General features: G+C 46.8%; 1 protein-coding gene across 1 annotated transcript in view; it reads right to left on the bottom strand.

Moving 5' to 3' along the window:
• Positions 1 to 17622, bottom strand: part of LOC130369295 (solute carrier family 23 member 2-like) — a 346990-nt gene that overhangs the window by 244544 nt on the left and 84824 nt on the right. The window contains exon 5 of the mRNA XM_056574378.1: positions 5225 to 5406. Coding sequence (XP_056430353.1) covers positions 5225 to 5406 — 182 coding nt within the window. The remainder of the gene's footprint in view (positions 1 to 5224; positions 5407 to 17622) is intronic.

Genomic DNA, 17622 nt, shown 5'->3' with positions numbered 1-17622 from the left:
TAGGCCGGTGCGTGGTATACCCCGATAAATACGGTATACACCTATTCATATTTCTTGCAGAGAGCTGTGATTGGCCGGATGGTTCCAGCCAATCACAACTGTCTGTGGGAAATATGTATATGCCGGCCTCCCACATCTATACATTATACAGGAGGATCGCAGCGGGTGTCAGAAGTGACACCCGGGGAGAACTTTCTTTAAAGCACAACTATCGCAGATTTTAACCCCATAAACTAGCCCTAAGATGACAAAGTTGTACAGTTCAAGCATACCTTTTGCTGCTTTCTAGCAGCTTTAAAAGGGTTCTCCAGAGCTCAGACATCTTATCCCCTATCCAAAGGATAGGGGATAAGATGCCGGATCGTGGGAATCCCGCCGCTGGGGACCCCCGTGATCTTGCACGTGGCACCCCATTTATAATCAGTCCCTGGAGCGTGTTCGCTTTGGGTCTGATTACCAGCGACCACAGGACCGGCGGCATGTGACGTCACGCTCCGCCCCTCAATGCAAGCCTATGGGAGGGGGCATGATAGCTGTCACATGCTCCGGGGACTGATTATAAACGGGGTGCCGCGTGCAAGATCACGGGGGTCCCCAGCGGCGGGACTCCCGCGATCAGGCATCTTATCCTTTGGATAGGGGAAAAGATGTCTGAGCACTGGAGAACCTCTTTAATCAGGTTAAAAAAACTTAATTTTATTATAAGTCAGCAACAGACGGATATCCCCTGTATGTCAGCGCTGGGACTGCTGTGTGATTGACACACAGGTCCCAGCGCATAGGCCCCTTATTCTTCTTATAATAAACAGTGCCTGTTATCCTGTGCACAGTAGTGATGCGATGCAGGCGGCCACAGCAAGCACTCTCTCGGTCCCTAAGGCCCTATGCGCGGCGTAATGCAGAGCAGAATGAGCCGGGTCTTCCTAGAGTACACAGCGGTGATGCAATGCGCGTGGCCAGCTCATTCTACTACTGCATAATGCCGCCCATGGGGATCTAGCTCTTGCTGTGAGAGCAGGTCGCCCGCATGGCATCACCACTGTGCACAGGAGAATGGACACTGTTTATTCTTTTACAGTAGAAAACTCACCACCCACATATAAGAATAAGGGGCCTATGCGCTGGGACCTGTGTGTCAATCACACAGTGGTCCCAGCGCTGACATACAGGGGATATCCGACTGTTGCTAACTTTCATAAAAAGCATTTTTTTAAGCCTGATTAAAGCTGCTAGAAAGCAGCAAAAGGTATGCTTGAACTGTAATTTTTAACAATTTTGTCATCCTGGGGCTAGTTTACGGGGGTTAAAATCCATGACAGTTGCGCCTTAACTGCAGGTACTACTGCTCCCAACATGGAGCATACTCTGCTCCATGCTGGGAGCTGGAGTACCTGCATTAATAGACAGATCACAACAGTTGTAAGAAGTGACACTCGCTGCGATATATTAATGCAGGTACTACAACTCCCAGCATGGAGCTGAGTGTGCTCCATGTTGGGAGCAGTAGTACCTGCAGTTAAGGACAGATCACAGCAGGTGTCACTCCTGACACCTGCTGCGATCGTCCTTCATCCTTCATCCCTGAGATGCGTAGAGGCTTTTTCTTGCGCTCCACATCTCTGCTCTGTACTCCAGCTGGCCAGTGATGTGATTATAAATTCCCATCACTGATTCATATTTCCCGCTGTAATCGGGGATTGGCTGCCACCATCCGGCCAATCACCATGCTGGGAATTCTATTCACATCACTGGCTGGCCGGTGTACAGAGCAAAGATGCGGAGTGCTGTATAGAGCAGCTCCCCATCTCTGCAATAGATAGAACGTTTGCGTCCGGTGTTACTTCTGACACCTGGGGCGATCTGTCTGTTAGTACAGGAACTACTACTCCCATCATGGAACAGTGTGTTCCATGCTGGAAGTAGTAGTTCTATCTAAAAAGTTTAAAAAAGTAAAGAAAAAAGTTAAAAACACAGCAAAATTGCGGCGTCCCGAACAGCTGGAGGACAGGTATAGGGTCCCCTACCTTCCTCCTGCGTGTTCGATTGCCGAATGACTGCTCCGTGCCTGAGATCCAGGCATGAGCAGTCAAGTGGCAGAATCATTGATCTGGGGGCTATAACATTGCAAAAAAAAGTGAAAAAAAAAAAAGTTAATAAAGATCACTTAACGGGTTTATCCAGGAAAAAAACTTTTTTTTATATATCAACTGGCTCCAGAAAGTTAAACAGATTTGTAAATTACTTCTATTAAAAAATCTTAATCCTTTGAGTACTTTTTAGTTGCTGAAGTTGAGTTGTTCTTTTCTGTCTAAGTGCTCTCTGATGACACCTGTCTCGGGAACTGTCCAGAGTAGAAGCAAATCCCCATAGCAAACCTATTCTACTCTGTGCAGTTCCCGAGACAAGCAGAGATGTCAGCAGAGAGCACTGTTGCCAGACAGAAAAAAACAAGTCAACTTCAGCAGCTGATAATTATTGGAAGGATTAAGATTTTTTAATAGAAGTAATTTACAAATCTGTTTAACTTTCTGGAGCCAGTTAATATATAAAAAAAATGTTTTCCTGGAATAGCCCTTTAACCCATTCCCTAATAAAAGTAAGAATCACCCCCCCTTTTCCCATTTGAAAAAAAAAACTGTGTAAATAAAAATAAACATATGTGGTATCACTGCATGCGGAAATGTCCGAATTATAAAATATATTAATTAATTAAACAGCATGGTCAATGGCGTACGCGCAAAAAATTCCAAAGTCCAAACTAGCGTATTTTTGGTCACTTTTTATATAATGAAAACATTTACAAAAAACTTCATTCAATATAAACATGGTACCGCTAAAAACTTTAGATCATGGCGCAAAAAAATGCGCTCTCATACCGCCCTGTATGCGGGAAAATAAAAAAGTTATATGGGTCAGAAGATGACAATTTTAAACGTATACTGTTACGCCGAGCGCTTCGGGTCCCTGCTCCTCCCCGGAGCGCTCGCAGCGTTCCTCTCCCTGCAGCTCCCCGGTCAGACCCGCTGACCGGGAGTGCTGCACTGACACTGCCGGCGGGGATGCGATTCGCATAGTGGGACGCGCCTGCTCGCGAATCGCATCCCAAGTCACTCACTTGTCCCGGCCCCCGGCTGTCATGTCCTGGCGCGCGCGGCTCCGCTCCTTAGGGCGCGCGCGCCAGCTCTCTAAGATTTAACGGGCCAGTGCACCAATGATTGGTGCCTGGCCCAATCAGCCTAATTAGCTTCCACCTGCTCTCTGGCTATATTACCTCCCTTCCCCTGCACTTCCCTGCCTGATCTTGTTGCCTTGTGCCAGTGAAAGCGTTTAGTGTTGTCCAAAGCCTGTGTTCCAGATCTCCTGCTATCCTCCTTGACTACGAACCTTGCCGCCTGCCCCGACCTTCTGCTACGTCTGACCTTGCCTCTGTCTAGTCCTTCTGTCCCACGCCATCTCAGCAGTCAGAGAGGTTGAGCCGTTGCCGGTGGATACGACCTGGTTGCTACCGCCGCTGCAAGACCATCCCGCTTTGCGGCGGGTCTGGTGAAAACCAGTAGCAACTTAGAACCGGTCCACCGACACGGTCCACGCCAATCCCTCTCTGGCACAGAGGATCCACCTCCAGCCAGCCGAATCGTGACATATACATTTTCCTGTATGTAGTTATGATTTTTTTCAGAAGTAAGACAAAATCAAATCTATATAAGTAGGGTATCATTTTAATCGTATGGACCTACAGAATAAAGAGAAGGTGTCACAAAAAATTTACTGAGTAGAAACGGAAGCCCCCAAAACTTCAATTTTGTCGCACAATGATTTTTTTCCATTTCGTCGTAGATTTTTGGGTAAAATTACTGATGTCATTACAAAGTAGAATTGGTAGCACAAAAAATAAGCCATCATGTGGATTTTTAGGTACAAAATTTTAAGAGTTATGATTTTTTAATTGTAAGGAGGAAAAAATGAAAGGGCAAAAATGGAAAAACCCTGGTCCTTAAGGGGTTCAAATACATTACTAATAAAAATTTTAACAAAATTAATTATAAAAAATATATTATTTTTACATTTAAATGGCCCCTTTCTACATTTTTATTACTGGTGGCTACATTTTTATTCCCCTGCCCACCCACATAAAATGATCCCTGTTTAAAAATGAATTAACATTTCTTTATTAAAAAAAAAAAGATAGCAATAACGCAGGAGACGCCACACCAGAGCCAGAAGCAGCATGGACCCGGGTCGGCAACAGGTAATTATAAAACCGGGGATGGGGGAGGCAATGGGGCAGCAGCGCCGATAGCCAGGGGAAGAGAAGTGGCGGCAGCAGGGCTCTAGACCCCAGGAAAGGCAGGGGGAGAGAAGCGGGCAGCGACGTCCTCTCTCTTCCTGCCTTTCCTAGGGGCTTCTGCGGGGTCAGAAAAACCGGGGATGGGGGAGGCAATGGGGCAGTGGCGCCGGCAGTCTCTGGACCCCAGGATAGGCAGGGGCAGAGAATCGGGCAGCGGCAGCAGGTCTCTGGACCTGCAAAAGCCACTACAGTTCATTGATTTAGAGCGTCCGCTTTAAATCATTGAACTGCAGCGGCTTATCTGCGTATAAAATACAGTTAGACTGTGTCGGCGTATAACACGCAGATAGCAGATGCGTGTTATACGCCGATAAATAAGGTACTCTTGTTTTTCCTGTCTTATGTAGTCTCAACATATTCTACAGCAGTGTTAACTGCTGCTAAGCAAGTAGCCATTTTTCCAATTGAACATAAATGTTTAAAAATGTATCTGAGGCTATGTTCACACTGACATTGGCTCTATCTGCAGTGCAACACTAATCTTTCTGTTGAAGGGGTTATCCAGGATTTGAAAAACAGAGATAATTTATTTCAAGCAACCATGATAACAGTGTGAACAGAGCCATACCAGACAATACATACATTAGGATTTTGCCATGAAAGCATGTATACACAAGTCAATTTTAGATTTATGTTTCTGTTAAAATAACTAAACATGACTTCATTCTATTGATCCTATTAACATGTATCCTTTAACACAAGTAAAGTAGTGACTGTGACAAGTCAGAAAAAGCTATATTAGATGCATATATTTAAGCATAATGATTCTATCTTGAATTTATCTTAAATAAATAAAAATGCAAACAGTAACATATGTTCTATTTACATAAAAAAATACATTCACTAACTATTGCATTGTTTTGTAACTGTACATACATTACAGCTATCCCCCAGTGAGTGCCACATTTCTTTCCTGCTTCGCCAAACAAAGAGAGCCCTATAAGTGTAATGGTTGGTGTGATAGACAGAGGTCCGATTAATTTGATTAAAAGCCCAATTAGTCCAGAAAATCCCAAGAACACTTGTAGAAAGGAGGCAACAATAATGGCACCTTGAATCTAAAAAAAAACAAAAAACAAATAAAACTTAGTTTAAGTAAAGGTTATATTTCTATTGGTTGTTTTATTATATTATCAATTCATCTGGATAATGAATGTATATATATTATATCATACAATATAAACATGTACATGATTTTGTAACAATAAAATGTATTGGGACTTTATCTTCACAGGCAGCTGTATTACCAGTCTGTGTTCTGCAAAACCGTAATACTGTAGGTTACTCTATGAGCTGCTTGACATGTTAGTGTTGCTTTAAATGTGTTTTGATCTGCTTCATCACTAGCCATATTATGGAGCTATTCTCCACCACAAGTATTGTTTCAAAGAGAGAGAACATCTCTTTTTTTTCACATTTTGCTATGTTGCAGACTTGTACTACTATAAACAAAATTCAAGTTTCCCTCCATCAATGTGCACTCAATACCCCATAATGACATTGTGAAAACCGAATGTTAGAAATGTTTGAAAATGTATTAAAAAGGAATAGTTAAACTATTTAATTGACATACAGGTAAGTATTCAGACCCTTTACTCAGTATTTAGTTGAAGCACCTTTAGCAGAGATTACAGCCTCCAGTATTCTTGGGTATGATGCCCCAAGGCTTTCATACCCGGGCTTGGGAAGTTTCTGCCATTATTGTCTGCAGATCTTCTCAAGCTGTCAGGTTGGATGAGAAGTGTCAATTGACAGATTTTTTCAGGTCTCTCCAGAGAAGTCCGACTGGGTTCAAGTCAGAGCTCTAGCTGGGCCACTCAAGGACATTCACAGTGTTGTCCCTAAGCCACTCCTGTGTTGTGTGCATCGGGTAATGGTCTTGTTGGTAGGTAAATCTTCAGCCCAGTCTAAGTTTCAGAGCACTCTGAATCTGTATGTTTTTATAAAAAAATATCTCTGTACTTTGCTCTATTCAGCTTTCCTTCAACACTGACTTGTCTCCCTGTCCCACCAACTAAAACCTACCCCACAGCATGATGTTGCCACCACCATTTTTCACTGTAGGAATGTAGCCAGGTGTTGAACAGTGTCTAGTTTTCTCCAAACACAATGATTAGAATTGAGGGTAAAAAGTTTACTTTCGGTTTAACAGTAGAGAATCTTGATTCTCAAAGTCCTTAAGGCTTAAGGCAGATTTTTCGCAATCTCCAGATAGACTTTTGTGTCTTTTACTGAGGAGAAGCTTCATTATGGCCACTGCCAAAAAGCCCAGATTGGTGAAGTGCTGCAGTGTTGGTTGACCTTCTGGAAGTTACTATCATATGCTTACAGGATCGTTGCAGCTCAGCCAGAAGGACCATTTTTTATACCCTCTCCAGACCTGTACCTCCAAACAATCCTGAGTCTGAGATCTGCAGGCAGTTCTCTCTTCCTTGGTTTATTTTTGAAATACATCTGCAAAGTGTGTAAAAATCTGTTTTCACTTTCTCATTATGGTGTATTGAGTGCAGAATAATGAAGGAAAACTTGATTTCTTTATATATAATCATATATATATATATATATATATACCGTATTTATCGGGGTATACCACGCACCGGCCTATAACACGCACCCTCATTTTACCAAGGATATTTGGGTAAAAAAAAGTTTTTTACCCAAATATCCATGAAAAAATGAGGGTGCGTGTGTGCGCGTGTATACCCCGATATACCCCCAGGAAAGGCAGGGGGAGAGAGGCCGTCGCTGCCCGCTTCTCTCCCCCTGCCTTTCCTGGGGTCTAGAGCGCTGCTGCCGGCCCTTTTCACCCCCTGGTTATCGGCGCCGCTGCCCGTTCTGTCCCCCTGACTATCGGTGCCGGCGCCGATAGCCAGGGGGAGAGAAGCGGCGCCGACAGCCAGGGGGAGAGAAGGGGCAGCGGCACCCATTGCCGGCACCGCTGCCCCGTTGCCTCCCCCCATCCCCGGTGGCATAATTACCTGAGTCCGGTCCGCGCTGCTCCAGGCCTCCGTCGTGCGTCCCCAGCGTCGTTGCTATGCACGGCGCGGCGCTCTGACGTCATGCGCCGCTCCGTTCAGCGCATAGCAATGACGCCAGGGACGCACGACGGAGGCCTAGAGCAGCGCGGACCGGACTCAGGTAATTATGCCACCGGGGATGGGGGGAGGCAACGGGGCAGCGGCGCCGGCAATGGGTGCCGCTGCCCCTTCTCTCCCCCTGGCTGTCGACGCCGCTTCTCTCCCCCTGGCTATCGGCGCCGGCACCGATAGTCAGGGGGACAGAACGGGCAGCGGCGCCGATAGCCAGGGGGAGAGAAGGGCCGACAGCAGCGCTCTAGACCCCAGGAAAGGCAGGGGGAGAGAAGCGGGCAGCGACGGCCTCTCTCCCCTGCCTTTCCTGGGGGTGTATCGGCGTATAACACGCACACAGACTTTAGGCTAAAAATTTTAGCCTAAAAAGTGCGTGTTATACGCCGATAAATACGGTATATATATTTTATTATTATTATTTTTATTTTATCTTACACATAATGTGAAAAAGTGAAAGGGTACGAAAACATTCCAGATGCATTGTATGTACTTCAATATGGTTGGTTAAAAAAAATTAAATAAATAAACTATAATTAGTCCTGCAAACAAAAACAACTTCATTGATTCTTCAAGTGCCAGAGGGGTTAAATAAATCATTAACTATGTATTTCAGAATAAATAATTATCACATAGCTTGTGTAATACTCCCTTGCTTCTATTATGTTGCTTAAGCATTCACTTGGGTGATCTGAAAAACAGTATATCAATTTAACAGTAAAAGAAGGAAGGTTGCCATTGATCATTCACTATCTGGGAATGATCTCTAGCAGTAAATAAAGTTTGTAAGTTAAAAGGTATAATTTCACCATAATATACAGCTTAATTCTGACATTGAGCAGTAAGGAGAAGGATTTGAGAAAGTAGTTAGAAGATTTAACTTGGCTTCTCTGTAACACTGGCAGTGACCTACAGCAATAAACCCTACAGTGAAAGCATTCATTGTTCCATTTAAACTTAGGATGGAAGAATGCCAGGGAGCTTTTTAAGCAAATTGCTCATAGACAGGTCAGGAAAAACAGTCATAATTTTTTCTGATTGTAGCTCCCATATAGCAGAACTAAAGATCCTGATGAACATCAATGAGTCTACGAGCTTTAGAACTAATGCCATATGTGTTTCTATGTCCAATGAGGTTGTTATACACTCATACCTAATAATGATATATTTTCCAATCAAAGCAGAAGATCTGGAAATCATAAATAGTTTACTGTATATGGAATGCAGAAGTAATAACTGAATTCTCAGTATGTCTACCAAAAGGTCAAAGGGGTGAAAAACATGTCTGTAATGACTTGCTTTGACTCCTCTTTTGCTGATTTGCCATGTTCTTCTATCAGGAGAGAATTTGTGTCCCAATTCTATGATTGTCTAAAAAGATGTTGGTTCATTGCTCTTAAAGGGGTACTCCACCCCTAGACATCTTATCCCATATCCAAAGGATAGGGTAAAAGATGTTTACCCTGCTGCACCCGGTGTTCGTTTAGAGCGTCGGGTGCAGCGCCGGAGGCTCATGATGTCACAGCCATGCCCCGCTCATGACATCACGACCTTGTCCCCTCAGTGCAAGTCTATGGGAGAGGGTGTGACAGCCATCACGCCCCCTCCCATAGACTTGCAGTGAGGGGGCATGGCTGTGATGTCACGAGCCTCCACCCCGCATTGCCAGTTGACCAGCAAGGTTTGCTCTGTGCACCAGATGTCTGGGGTGCCGCAGCCGAGATCACAGGGATCCCCAGCGGCGGGACCCCGTGATCAGACATCTTATCCCATTTCCTTACGATAGGGGATAAAATGTTTAGGGGCGGAGCACCCCTTTAACCCACCAAAACTACATCATGGAGCCAGCTTCAAAATTAAGAAGAAAGCATCCAAAGATCTAAGAAAAACATGTGACCTAATTGAGACAGAATGCCAAACGAAAACACAACAGAGGGGCAACTAGAGGAAGCATTTCAGATACATGCAGGAAAAGGGTGGAGTGTATTAAATTACTGAACAGAACATAAAGTAGGACCAAAGACTGACTCACTTTCCTGACCTTAATAAGAGGAAAAGAGAAATGAGCACTATGCAGCATTCATTAGTTTATCACACCAACAATGAAAACAAATTAACACCATTCCAAACATTAACTTTGTTTTGAATCTTGAGGCATGACAGACTCCAATTTACTCATCTACTTTATCAAAGATAACCCAAAACAATATCAGATTACCAAAACTAAAAATAATCTAGTACAGAGTGATTTCAAGGTCAGGGCCTTTGTTATAACAGGAAAAGTATGTTCCTTTAATTCTTAGACTGAGCAGGAAGTTTTACTGGCTGCCACATTTACCCATGCTTGTTTACTTTGGGTCTTAAAATATTTAAGCCTTTTTGAAGTGTCACAGTTGGTTTCAATCAGTACTGCATGATACTTAATAATAATAATAATATTAAGGGTATTCTATCAGAACTTATAAGGCATGTCTAGTTAAATGTGGGAAATCAAAAGAACATTCTGAATTTTCTATAACTTTTTAGTGACTTTGTATTTGGCACTTTAGCACTTTACCATGAAGCTGAATTGTATATACCGTATTTATCGGGGTATACCACGCACCGGCCTATAACACGCACCCTCATTTTACCAAGGATATTTGGGTAAAAAAAAGTTTTTTACCCAAATATCCATGATAAAATGAGGGTGCGTGTGTGCGCGTGTATGCCCCGATATACCCCCAGGAAAGGCAGGGGGAGAGAGGCCGTCGCTGCCCGCTTCTCTCCCCCTGCCTTTCCTGGGGTCTAGAGCGCTGCTGTCGGCCCTTTTCACCCCCTGGTTATCGGCGCCGCTGCCCGTTCTGTCCCCCTGACTATCGGTGCCGGTGCCGATAGCCAGGGGGAGAGAAGCGGCGCCGACAGCCAGGGGGAGAGAAGGGGCAGCGGCACCCATTGCCGGCGCCGCTGCCCCGTTGCCTCCCCCCATCCCCGGTGGCATATTTACCTGAGTCCGGTCCGCGCTGCTCCAGGGCTCCGTCGTGCGTCCCCAGCGTCGTTGCTATGCACGGCGCGGCGCTCTGGCGTCATGCGCCGCGCCGTTCAGCGCATAGCAATGACGCCGGGGACGCACGACGGAGGCCTGGAGCAGCGCGGACCCGACTCAGGTAATTATGCCACCGGGGATGGGGGGAGGCAACGGGGCAGCGGCGCCGGCAATGGGTGCCGCTGCCCCTTCTCTCCCCCTGGCTGTCGGCGCCGCTTCTCTCTCCCTGGCTATCGGCGCCGGCACCGATAGTCAGGGGGACAGAACGGGCAGCGGCGCCGATAACCAGGGGGTGAAAAGGGCCGACAGCAGCGCTCTAGACCCCAGGAAAGGCAGGGGGAGAGAAGCGGGCAGCGACGGCCTCTCTCCCCTGCCTTTCCTGGGGGTGTATCGGCGTATAACACGCACACAGACTTTAGGCTAAAAAATTTTGCCTAAAAAGTGCGTGTTATACGCTGATAAATACGGTATATATATATATATATATATATATATATATATATATATATTAGAGATGAGCGAATTTTTGAAAAATGTAATTCGGTAAAAGTCGCCGAATTTACCTAAAAAAAAATTCTGCCCCAATTTATTTGCAGCAAATCACTATTAAAAACAGCTATTTCTGGCCTACAGAGAGCCTCAATAGGGCTGTAGAACAATTTGCCTTGCTGTAACACGCATAGGGTGTGTGCTGAGTAGTAAAATAATACTGTTATTCAGTAAAACATACAGATTAGAGGCACATGCATGACAGGGAGCCTAGGGACACTCTCCCACTGAACAATAGTGTCCTGATTTTGATTTTAACAATGATTTTAATCTTGTGCACCTGTACACTGTCACCAATGACACACAATATGACACACAATATGCCGATCTATGTTTGAAGTGTGTAAGATCGGCCTAAGTATGGATATACTATATGTATATTCTGAGCATTAATATCAATGAATATATTTGTTACACTTTTTTTGATTATTTATTATATATTTTACACTTTGTTTATATGTATATTTTTTCTGGATATGATGTCACTAATTATGCTAATAGTGGGGGAAGTGTGTATTTAAACCCCTCTGTATCACTTGAATTCACTTGAAAATGGTGGTGAGAGATCGCCAAAACGTTGTATTTCACATCATGGAATAAAACCACAAATTTGATTAGGTCGAGTCGCCGAATTTACCTAGAAAATTTGTCTCCGGCCCAATTTATTCGCAGCAGATCACTATTAAAAACGGCTATTTCTGGCCTACATAGAGCCTCAATAGGGGTGTAGAACACTTTGCCTTGCTGTACCATGCATAGGGTGTGTGCTGAGTTAGTGAAATAATACTGTTATTCAGTATGACATGCAGATTACAGGCATCGCTATTAGAATCACTGTCACAGAGCGGCACAATGACAGAGCCTGGAGGTGGCATCAGTATGAGTAGACCATAAAGTGCCTGAATGACACAGCGTGGAGGTGGCGGCAGCATGAGGAAACCATATAGTGGTTGAATGACCCAGCCTGACAAGACCATAGGGCCTCACAATTGAAAAGATTAAAGATATTTTTTTAACATTTAAATTGAAGATTTAAAATAGATGAACCTAAAAAGTTTTATTTAATGTGCCAGCAACATGAGGAGATCACATGGCGGTACAGTGACACAGCCTGGAGGTGGTGGAAGCATGAGGAGACCATTGTTACGCCTAGCGCTCCGGGTCCCCGCTCCTCCCCGGAGCGCTCACGGCGTCTCTCTCCCTGCAGCACCCCGGTCAGTCCCGCTGACCGGGAGCGCTGCACTGACATGGCCGTCGGGGATGCGATTCGCACAGCGGGACGCGCCCGCTCGCGAGTCGCATCCCAGGTCACTTACCTGTCCCGGGCCCCTCCTGTCATGTGCTGGCGCGCGCGGCTCCGCTCTCTAGGGCGCGCGCGCGCCAGCTCTCTGAGACTTAAAGGGCCAGTGCACCAATGATTGGTGCCTGGCCCAATTAGCTTAATTGGCTTCCACCTGCTCCCTGGCTATATCTGATCACTTCCCCTGCACTCCCTGGCCGGATCTTGTTGCCTTGTGCCAGTGAAAGCGTTTAGTGTTGTCCAAAGCCTGTGTTACCTGAACTCCTGCTATCCACCTTGACTACGAACCTTGCCGCCTGCCCCGACCTTCTGCTACGTCTGACCTTGCCTCTGCCTAGTCCTTCTGTCCCACGCCTTCTCAGCAGTCAGCGAGGTTGAGCCGTTGCTAGTGGATACGACCTGGTTGCTACTGCCGCAGCAAGACCATCCCGCTTTGCGGCGGGCTCTGGTGAACACCAGTAGCCTCTTAGAACCGGTCCACCAGCACGGTCCACGCCAATCCCTCGCTGACACAGTGGATCCACTACCTGTAAGCCGAATCGTGTCAGTAGATCCGGCCATGGATCCCGCTGAGGTGCCGCTGCCAAGTCTCGCTGACCTTACCACGGTGGTCGCTCAGCAATCGCAGCAAATTGCCCAACAAGGACAGCAGCTGTCGCAGTTGACCGCCACGTTACAGCAACTTCTGCCTCTGCTACAGCAGCAGCCATCTCCTCCGCCAGCTCCTGCACCTCCTCCGCAGCGAGTGGCCGCTCCTAGCCTCCGCTTGTCCCTGCCGGACAAATTTGATGGGGACTCTAGACTCTGCCGTGGATTTTTGTCTCAATGTTCCCTGCATATGGAGATGTTGTCGGACTTGTTTCCTACAAAACGGTCTAAGGTGGCGTTCGTAGTGAGCCTTCTTTCAGGAAAGGCCTTGTCTTGGGCCACACCGCTCTGGGACCGCAATGATCCTGCCACAGCCACAGTCCAGTCCTTCTTCGCTGAAGTCCGGAGTGTCTTCGAGGAACCAGCCCGAGCTTCTTCTGCCGAGACTGCCCTGCTGAACCTGGTCCAGGGTAATTCTTCAGTGGGCGAGTACGCCATCCAATTTCGTACTCTTGCTTCCGAATTATCATGGAATAATGAGGCTCTCTGCGCGACCTTTAAAAAAGGCCTATCCAGTAGCATCAAGGATGTGCTGGCCGCACGAGAGATTCCTGCCAACCTGCAAGAACTTATCCATTTGGCCACCCGCATTGACATGCGTTTTTCTGAGAGACATCAGGAGCTCCGCCAGGAAAAAGACTTAGATCTCTGGGCACCTCTCCCACAGCATCCTTTGCAGTCTACGCCTGGGCCTCCCGCCGAGGAGGCCATGCAAGTGGATCGGTCTCGCCTGACCCAGGAAGAGAGGAATCGCCGTAGGGAAGAAAATCTTTGTCTGTACTGTGCCAGTACCGAGCATTTCTTGGTGGATTGCCCTATTCGTCCTCCACGTCTGGGAAACGCACGCACGCACCCAGCTCACGTGGGTGTGGCGTCTCTTGGTTCAAAGTCTGCTTCTTCACGTCTCACGGTGCCCGTGCGGATTTCTCCTTCAGCCAACTCCTCCCTCTCAGCCGTGGCCTGCTTGGACTCTGGTGCCTCTGGGAATTTTATTTTGGAGTCTTTGGTGAATAAATTCTGCATCCCGGTGACCCGTCTCGTCAAGCCGCTCTACATTTCCGCGGTCAACGGAGTCAGATTGGATTGCACCGTGCGTTACCGCACAAAACCCCTCTTAATGTGCATTGGACCCCACCACGAAAGGATTGAGTTCTTCGTCCTTCCCAACTGTACCTCTGAGGTCCTCCTCGGTCTGCCATGGCTCCGGCTTCATTCTCCCACCCTTGACTGGACCACCGGGGAGATCAAGAACTGGGACTCTGCTTGCCACAAGAGATGCCTCTCCCCCCCTCCCAGTCCCGTCAGGCAAGCCTCAGTGCCTCCTCATGGCCCCCGTCCTTGTGTCACTCTGCCCCCTGCCAAGCTTCACCCTCTGCCCTCCCTCCCCATTCCCACTCCTGCTGTACTGCCTGCCTTTGAGGAAACCCTCCATTCACTCCCGGTGTCCTCGTCCCAGGTAAAGCAGTTGTCGGACAAAAAAGGGGAGACCTAAGGGGGGGGGTACTGTTACGCCTAGCGCTCCGGGTCCCCGCTCCTCCCCGGAGCGCTCACGGCGTCTCTCTCCCTGCAGCGCCCCGGTCAGTCCCGCTGACCGGGAGCGCTGCACTGACATGGCCGTCGGGGATGCGATTCGCACAGCGGGACGCGCCCGCTCGCGAGTCGCATCCCAGGTCACTTACCCGTCCCGGGCCCCTCCTGTCATGTGCTGGCGCGTGCGGCTCCGCTCTCTAGGGCGCGCGCGCGCCAGCTCTCTGAGACTTAAGGGGCCAGTGCACCAATGATTGGTGCCTGGCCCAATTAGCTTAATTGGCTTCCACCTGCTCCCTGGCTATATCTGATCACTTCCCCTGCACTCCCTGGCCAGATCTTGTTGCCTTGTGCCAGTGAAAGCGTTTAGTGTTGTCCAAAGCCTGTGTTACCTGAACTCCTTCTATCCACCTTGACTACGAACCTTGCCGCCTGCCCCGACCTTCTGCTACGTCTGACCTTGCCTCTGCCTAGTCCTTCTGTCCCACGCCTTCTCAGCAGTCAGCGAGGTTGAGCCGTTGCTAGTGGATACGACCTGGTTGCTACTGCCGCAGCAAGACATCCCGCTTTGCGGCGGGCTCTGGTGAACACCAGTAGCCTCTTAGAACCGGTCCACCAGCACGGTCCACGCCAATCCCTCGCTGACACAGTGGATCCACTACCTGTAAGCCGAATCGTGTAAACCATATTGTGTCTGAGTGACACAGCCTGGAGGTGGTGGAAGCATGTGTAGACCATATAGTGGCTGAATGGCACAGCCTGGAGTTGGCAGCAGCAAGAGGAGACCATATAGTGGCTGAATGACAAAGCCTGGAGTTGACAACAGCAAGAGGAGACCATATAGTGGCTGAATGGCACAGCCTGGACTTGGCAGCAGCAAGAGGAGACCATATAGTGGCTGAATGGCACAGCCTGGTCTTGGCGGCAGCAAGAGGAGACCATATAGTGGCTGAATGGCACAGCCTGGAGTTGGCGGCAGCAAGAGGTGACCATATGGTGGCTGAATGACACAGCCTGGAGGTAGCAGAATCATGAGGAGACCATATAGTGGCTGAATGACACAGCATGAAGTTGGTGGCCGCAAGAGGAGACCATATAATGACTGAATGGCAAAGCCTGGAGTTCGCAGCATGAGGAGACCATATAGTGTCTGAATGACACTGCCTGGAAGTAGTGGAATCATAAGGACACCATATAGTGGCTGAATGACACAGCCTGGAGTTGTAAGCGGCATGAGGAGACCATATAGTAGTTGAATGACGCAGCCTGGAGGTGGCGGAATCATGAGGAGACCATATAGTGGCTGAATGGCACAGCCTGTAGTCGGCGGCAGCAAGAGGAGACTATATAGTGGCTGAATGGCATAGCCTAGAGTTGGTGGCAGCAAGAGGAGACCATATAGTGGCTGAATGACACAGCCTGGAGGTAGCGGAATCATGAGGAGACCATATAGTGGCTGAATGGCGCAACCTGGAGTTGGCGGCAGCAAGAGGAGACCATATAGTGGCTGAATTACACAGCCTGGCGGTAGCGGAATCATGAGGAGACAATATAGTAGCAGAATGGCACAGCCTGGACTTGGCGGTGGAGAGAGGAGACCATATAGTGGTTTAATGACACAGCCTGGAGGTAGCAAAATCATGAGGAGACCATAGAGTGTCTAAATGGCACAGCGTAAACTTGGCGGCAGCAAGAAGAGACCATATAGTGGCTGAATGACACAGCCTGGAGGTAGTGGAATCATGTGGAGACCATGTAGTGAATGAATGACACAGCCTGGAGTTGGCTGCAGCAAGAAGAGTCCATATAGTGGCTGAATGACACAGCCTGGAGGTGGCGGAATCATGAGGAGACCATATAGTGGCTGAATGGCACAGCCTGGAGTTGGCGGCAGCAAGTGGAGACCATATAGTGGCTGAATGGCACAGCCTGGACTTGGAGGCAGCAAGAGGAGACCCTATAGTGGCTGAATGACACAGCCTGAAGGTGGCGGATACATGAAGAGGCCATATAGTGGCTGAATGACACAGCCTGGAGTTGGTGGCAGCAAGAGGAGTAAAAACATGTAAACTTTATGATACCAACTCAAAGTAAATCAATATATAATGTATTTGGCATGTCCATTTTCCTTACAAACAGAGATATTAAAAGTTAGAAAAATGCTACATTTTTAAATTTTTCATGAAATTGGGGAATTTTTTCAAGAAGAAAATGATGAATGATGAAAATATCACCAAAAATTTACCACAAACATAAAGTAGAATATAGCACAAAAAAACTGTTTCAGAATTAGTAGGATAAGTAAAAGCATCCCAGAGTTATTAATGCATAAAGTGACGCAGGTCACATTTGCAAAAAATGCCCTGGTCCTTAAGGTCAAAATGGGCGTCATCCTTAAGGGGTTAAACAGATGAGGGCAACGCTGCCAACTCATTTTGAGGGAGCACAGGGGACATATGTTGGCAGGGGCTCTGTAGACTAATAATTACACAAGGTTGCATGACACTATGGTGAGGGAGATTAGGTTACATGCACCATATTTTAAGTTTTACAGAATTCATTAGCAGTGTATGCCAGGCCTCAGTGACAGCACGCTCAGCAGATCATCAACTGCCTCATATGTTCAAAGGATTTCTGGGACTATTGTTCTTTTTTTTTTTTTTTTTTTTTTTTTTTGTATTCAACAGAAGGGTACCAACAATTTTGTCCATGACTGTATAAATAGAGTAAGAAAGAGGAAACGGGGAAAAAAGCGAGAGAACAGTATTGGCCTTTACTAGATAAACCATAAATAGTGCATAGTGTACACCAATAATAAATAGTGTAGATGAGATAACTAGTACATACAGTTATTTTTTAATTGAGAAGACGGTATCAGTATCATGAAGTCATGCACATTCTATTGCCTTATGTACATCCTACAGTATTCAGACAATCCCATACAATATCCTGGCGTACTAGATATTGCATACAATAACTATCTCACCTGTATCTTTGATACTTAGGATCACTGTCAAATAGAATAGATAAAAAATACCTTATACTGTCTTAAGCAGCCCTTGAGCAGCAGAGAACTCCTTTATTTTATACATTTTTTTTTTTTAATCACACAATCTGGCAGAATTATGACTTTGTAAAA

The sequence above is a fragment of the Hyla sarda genome, chromosome 4 (genome assembly GCF_029499605.1).
Source record: "Hyla sarda isolate aHylSar1 chromosome 4, aHylSar1.hap1, whole genome shotgun sequence".
Lineage (NCBI taxonomy): Eukaryota > Metazoa > Chordata > Amphibia > Anura > Hylidae > Hyla > Hyla sarda.
The sequence above is the reverse complement of the archived record's forward strand: the minus strand, read 5'-3'. Positions and strand labels throughout refer to the sequence as shown.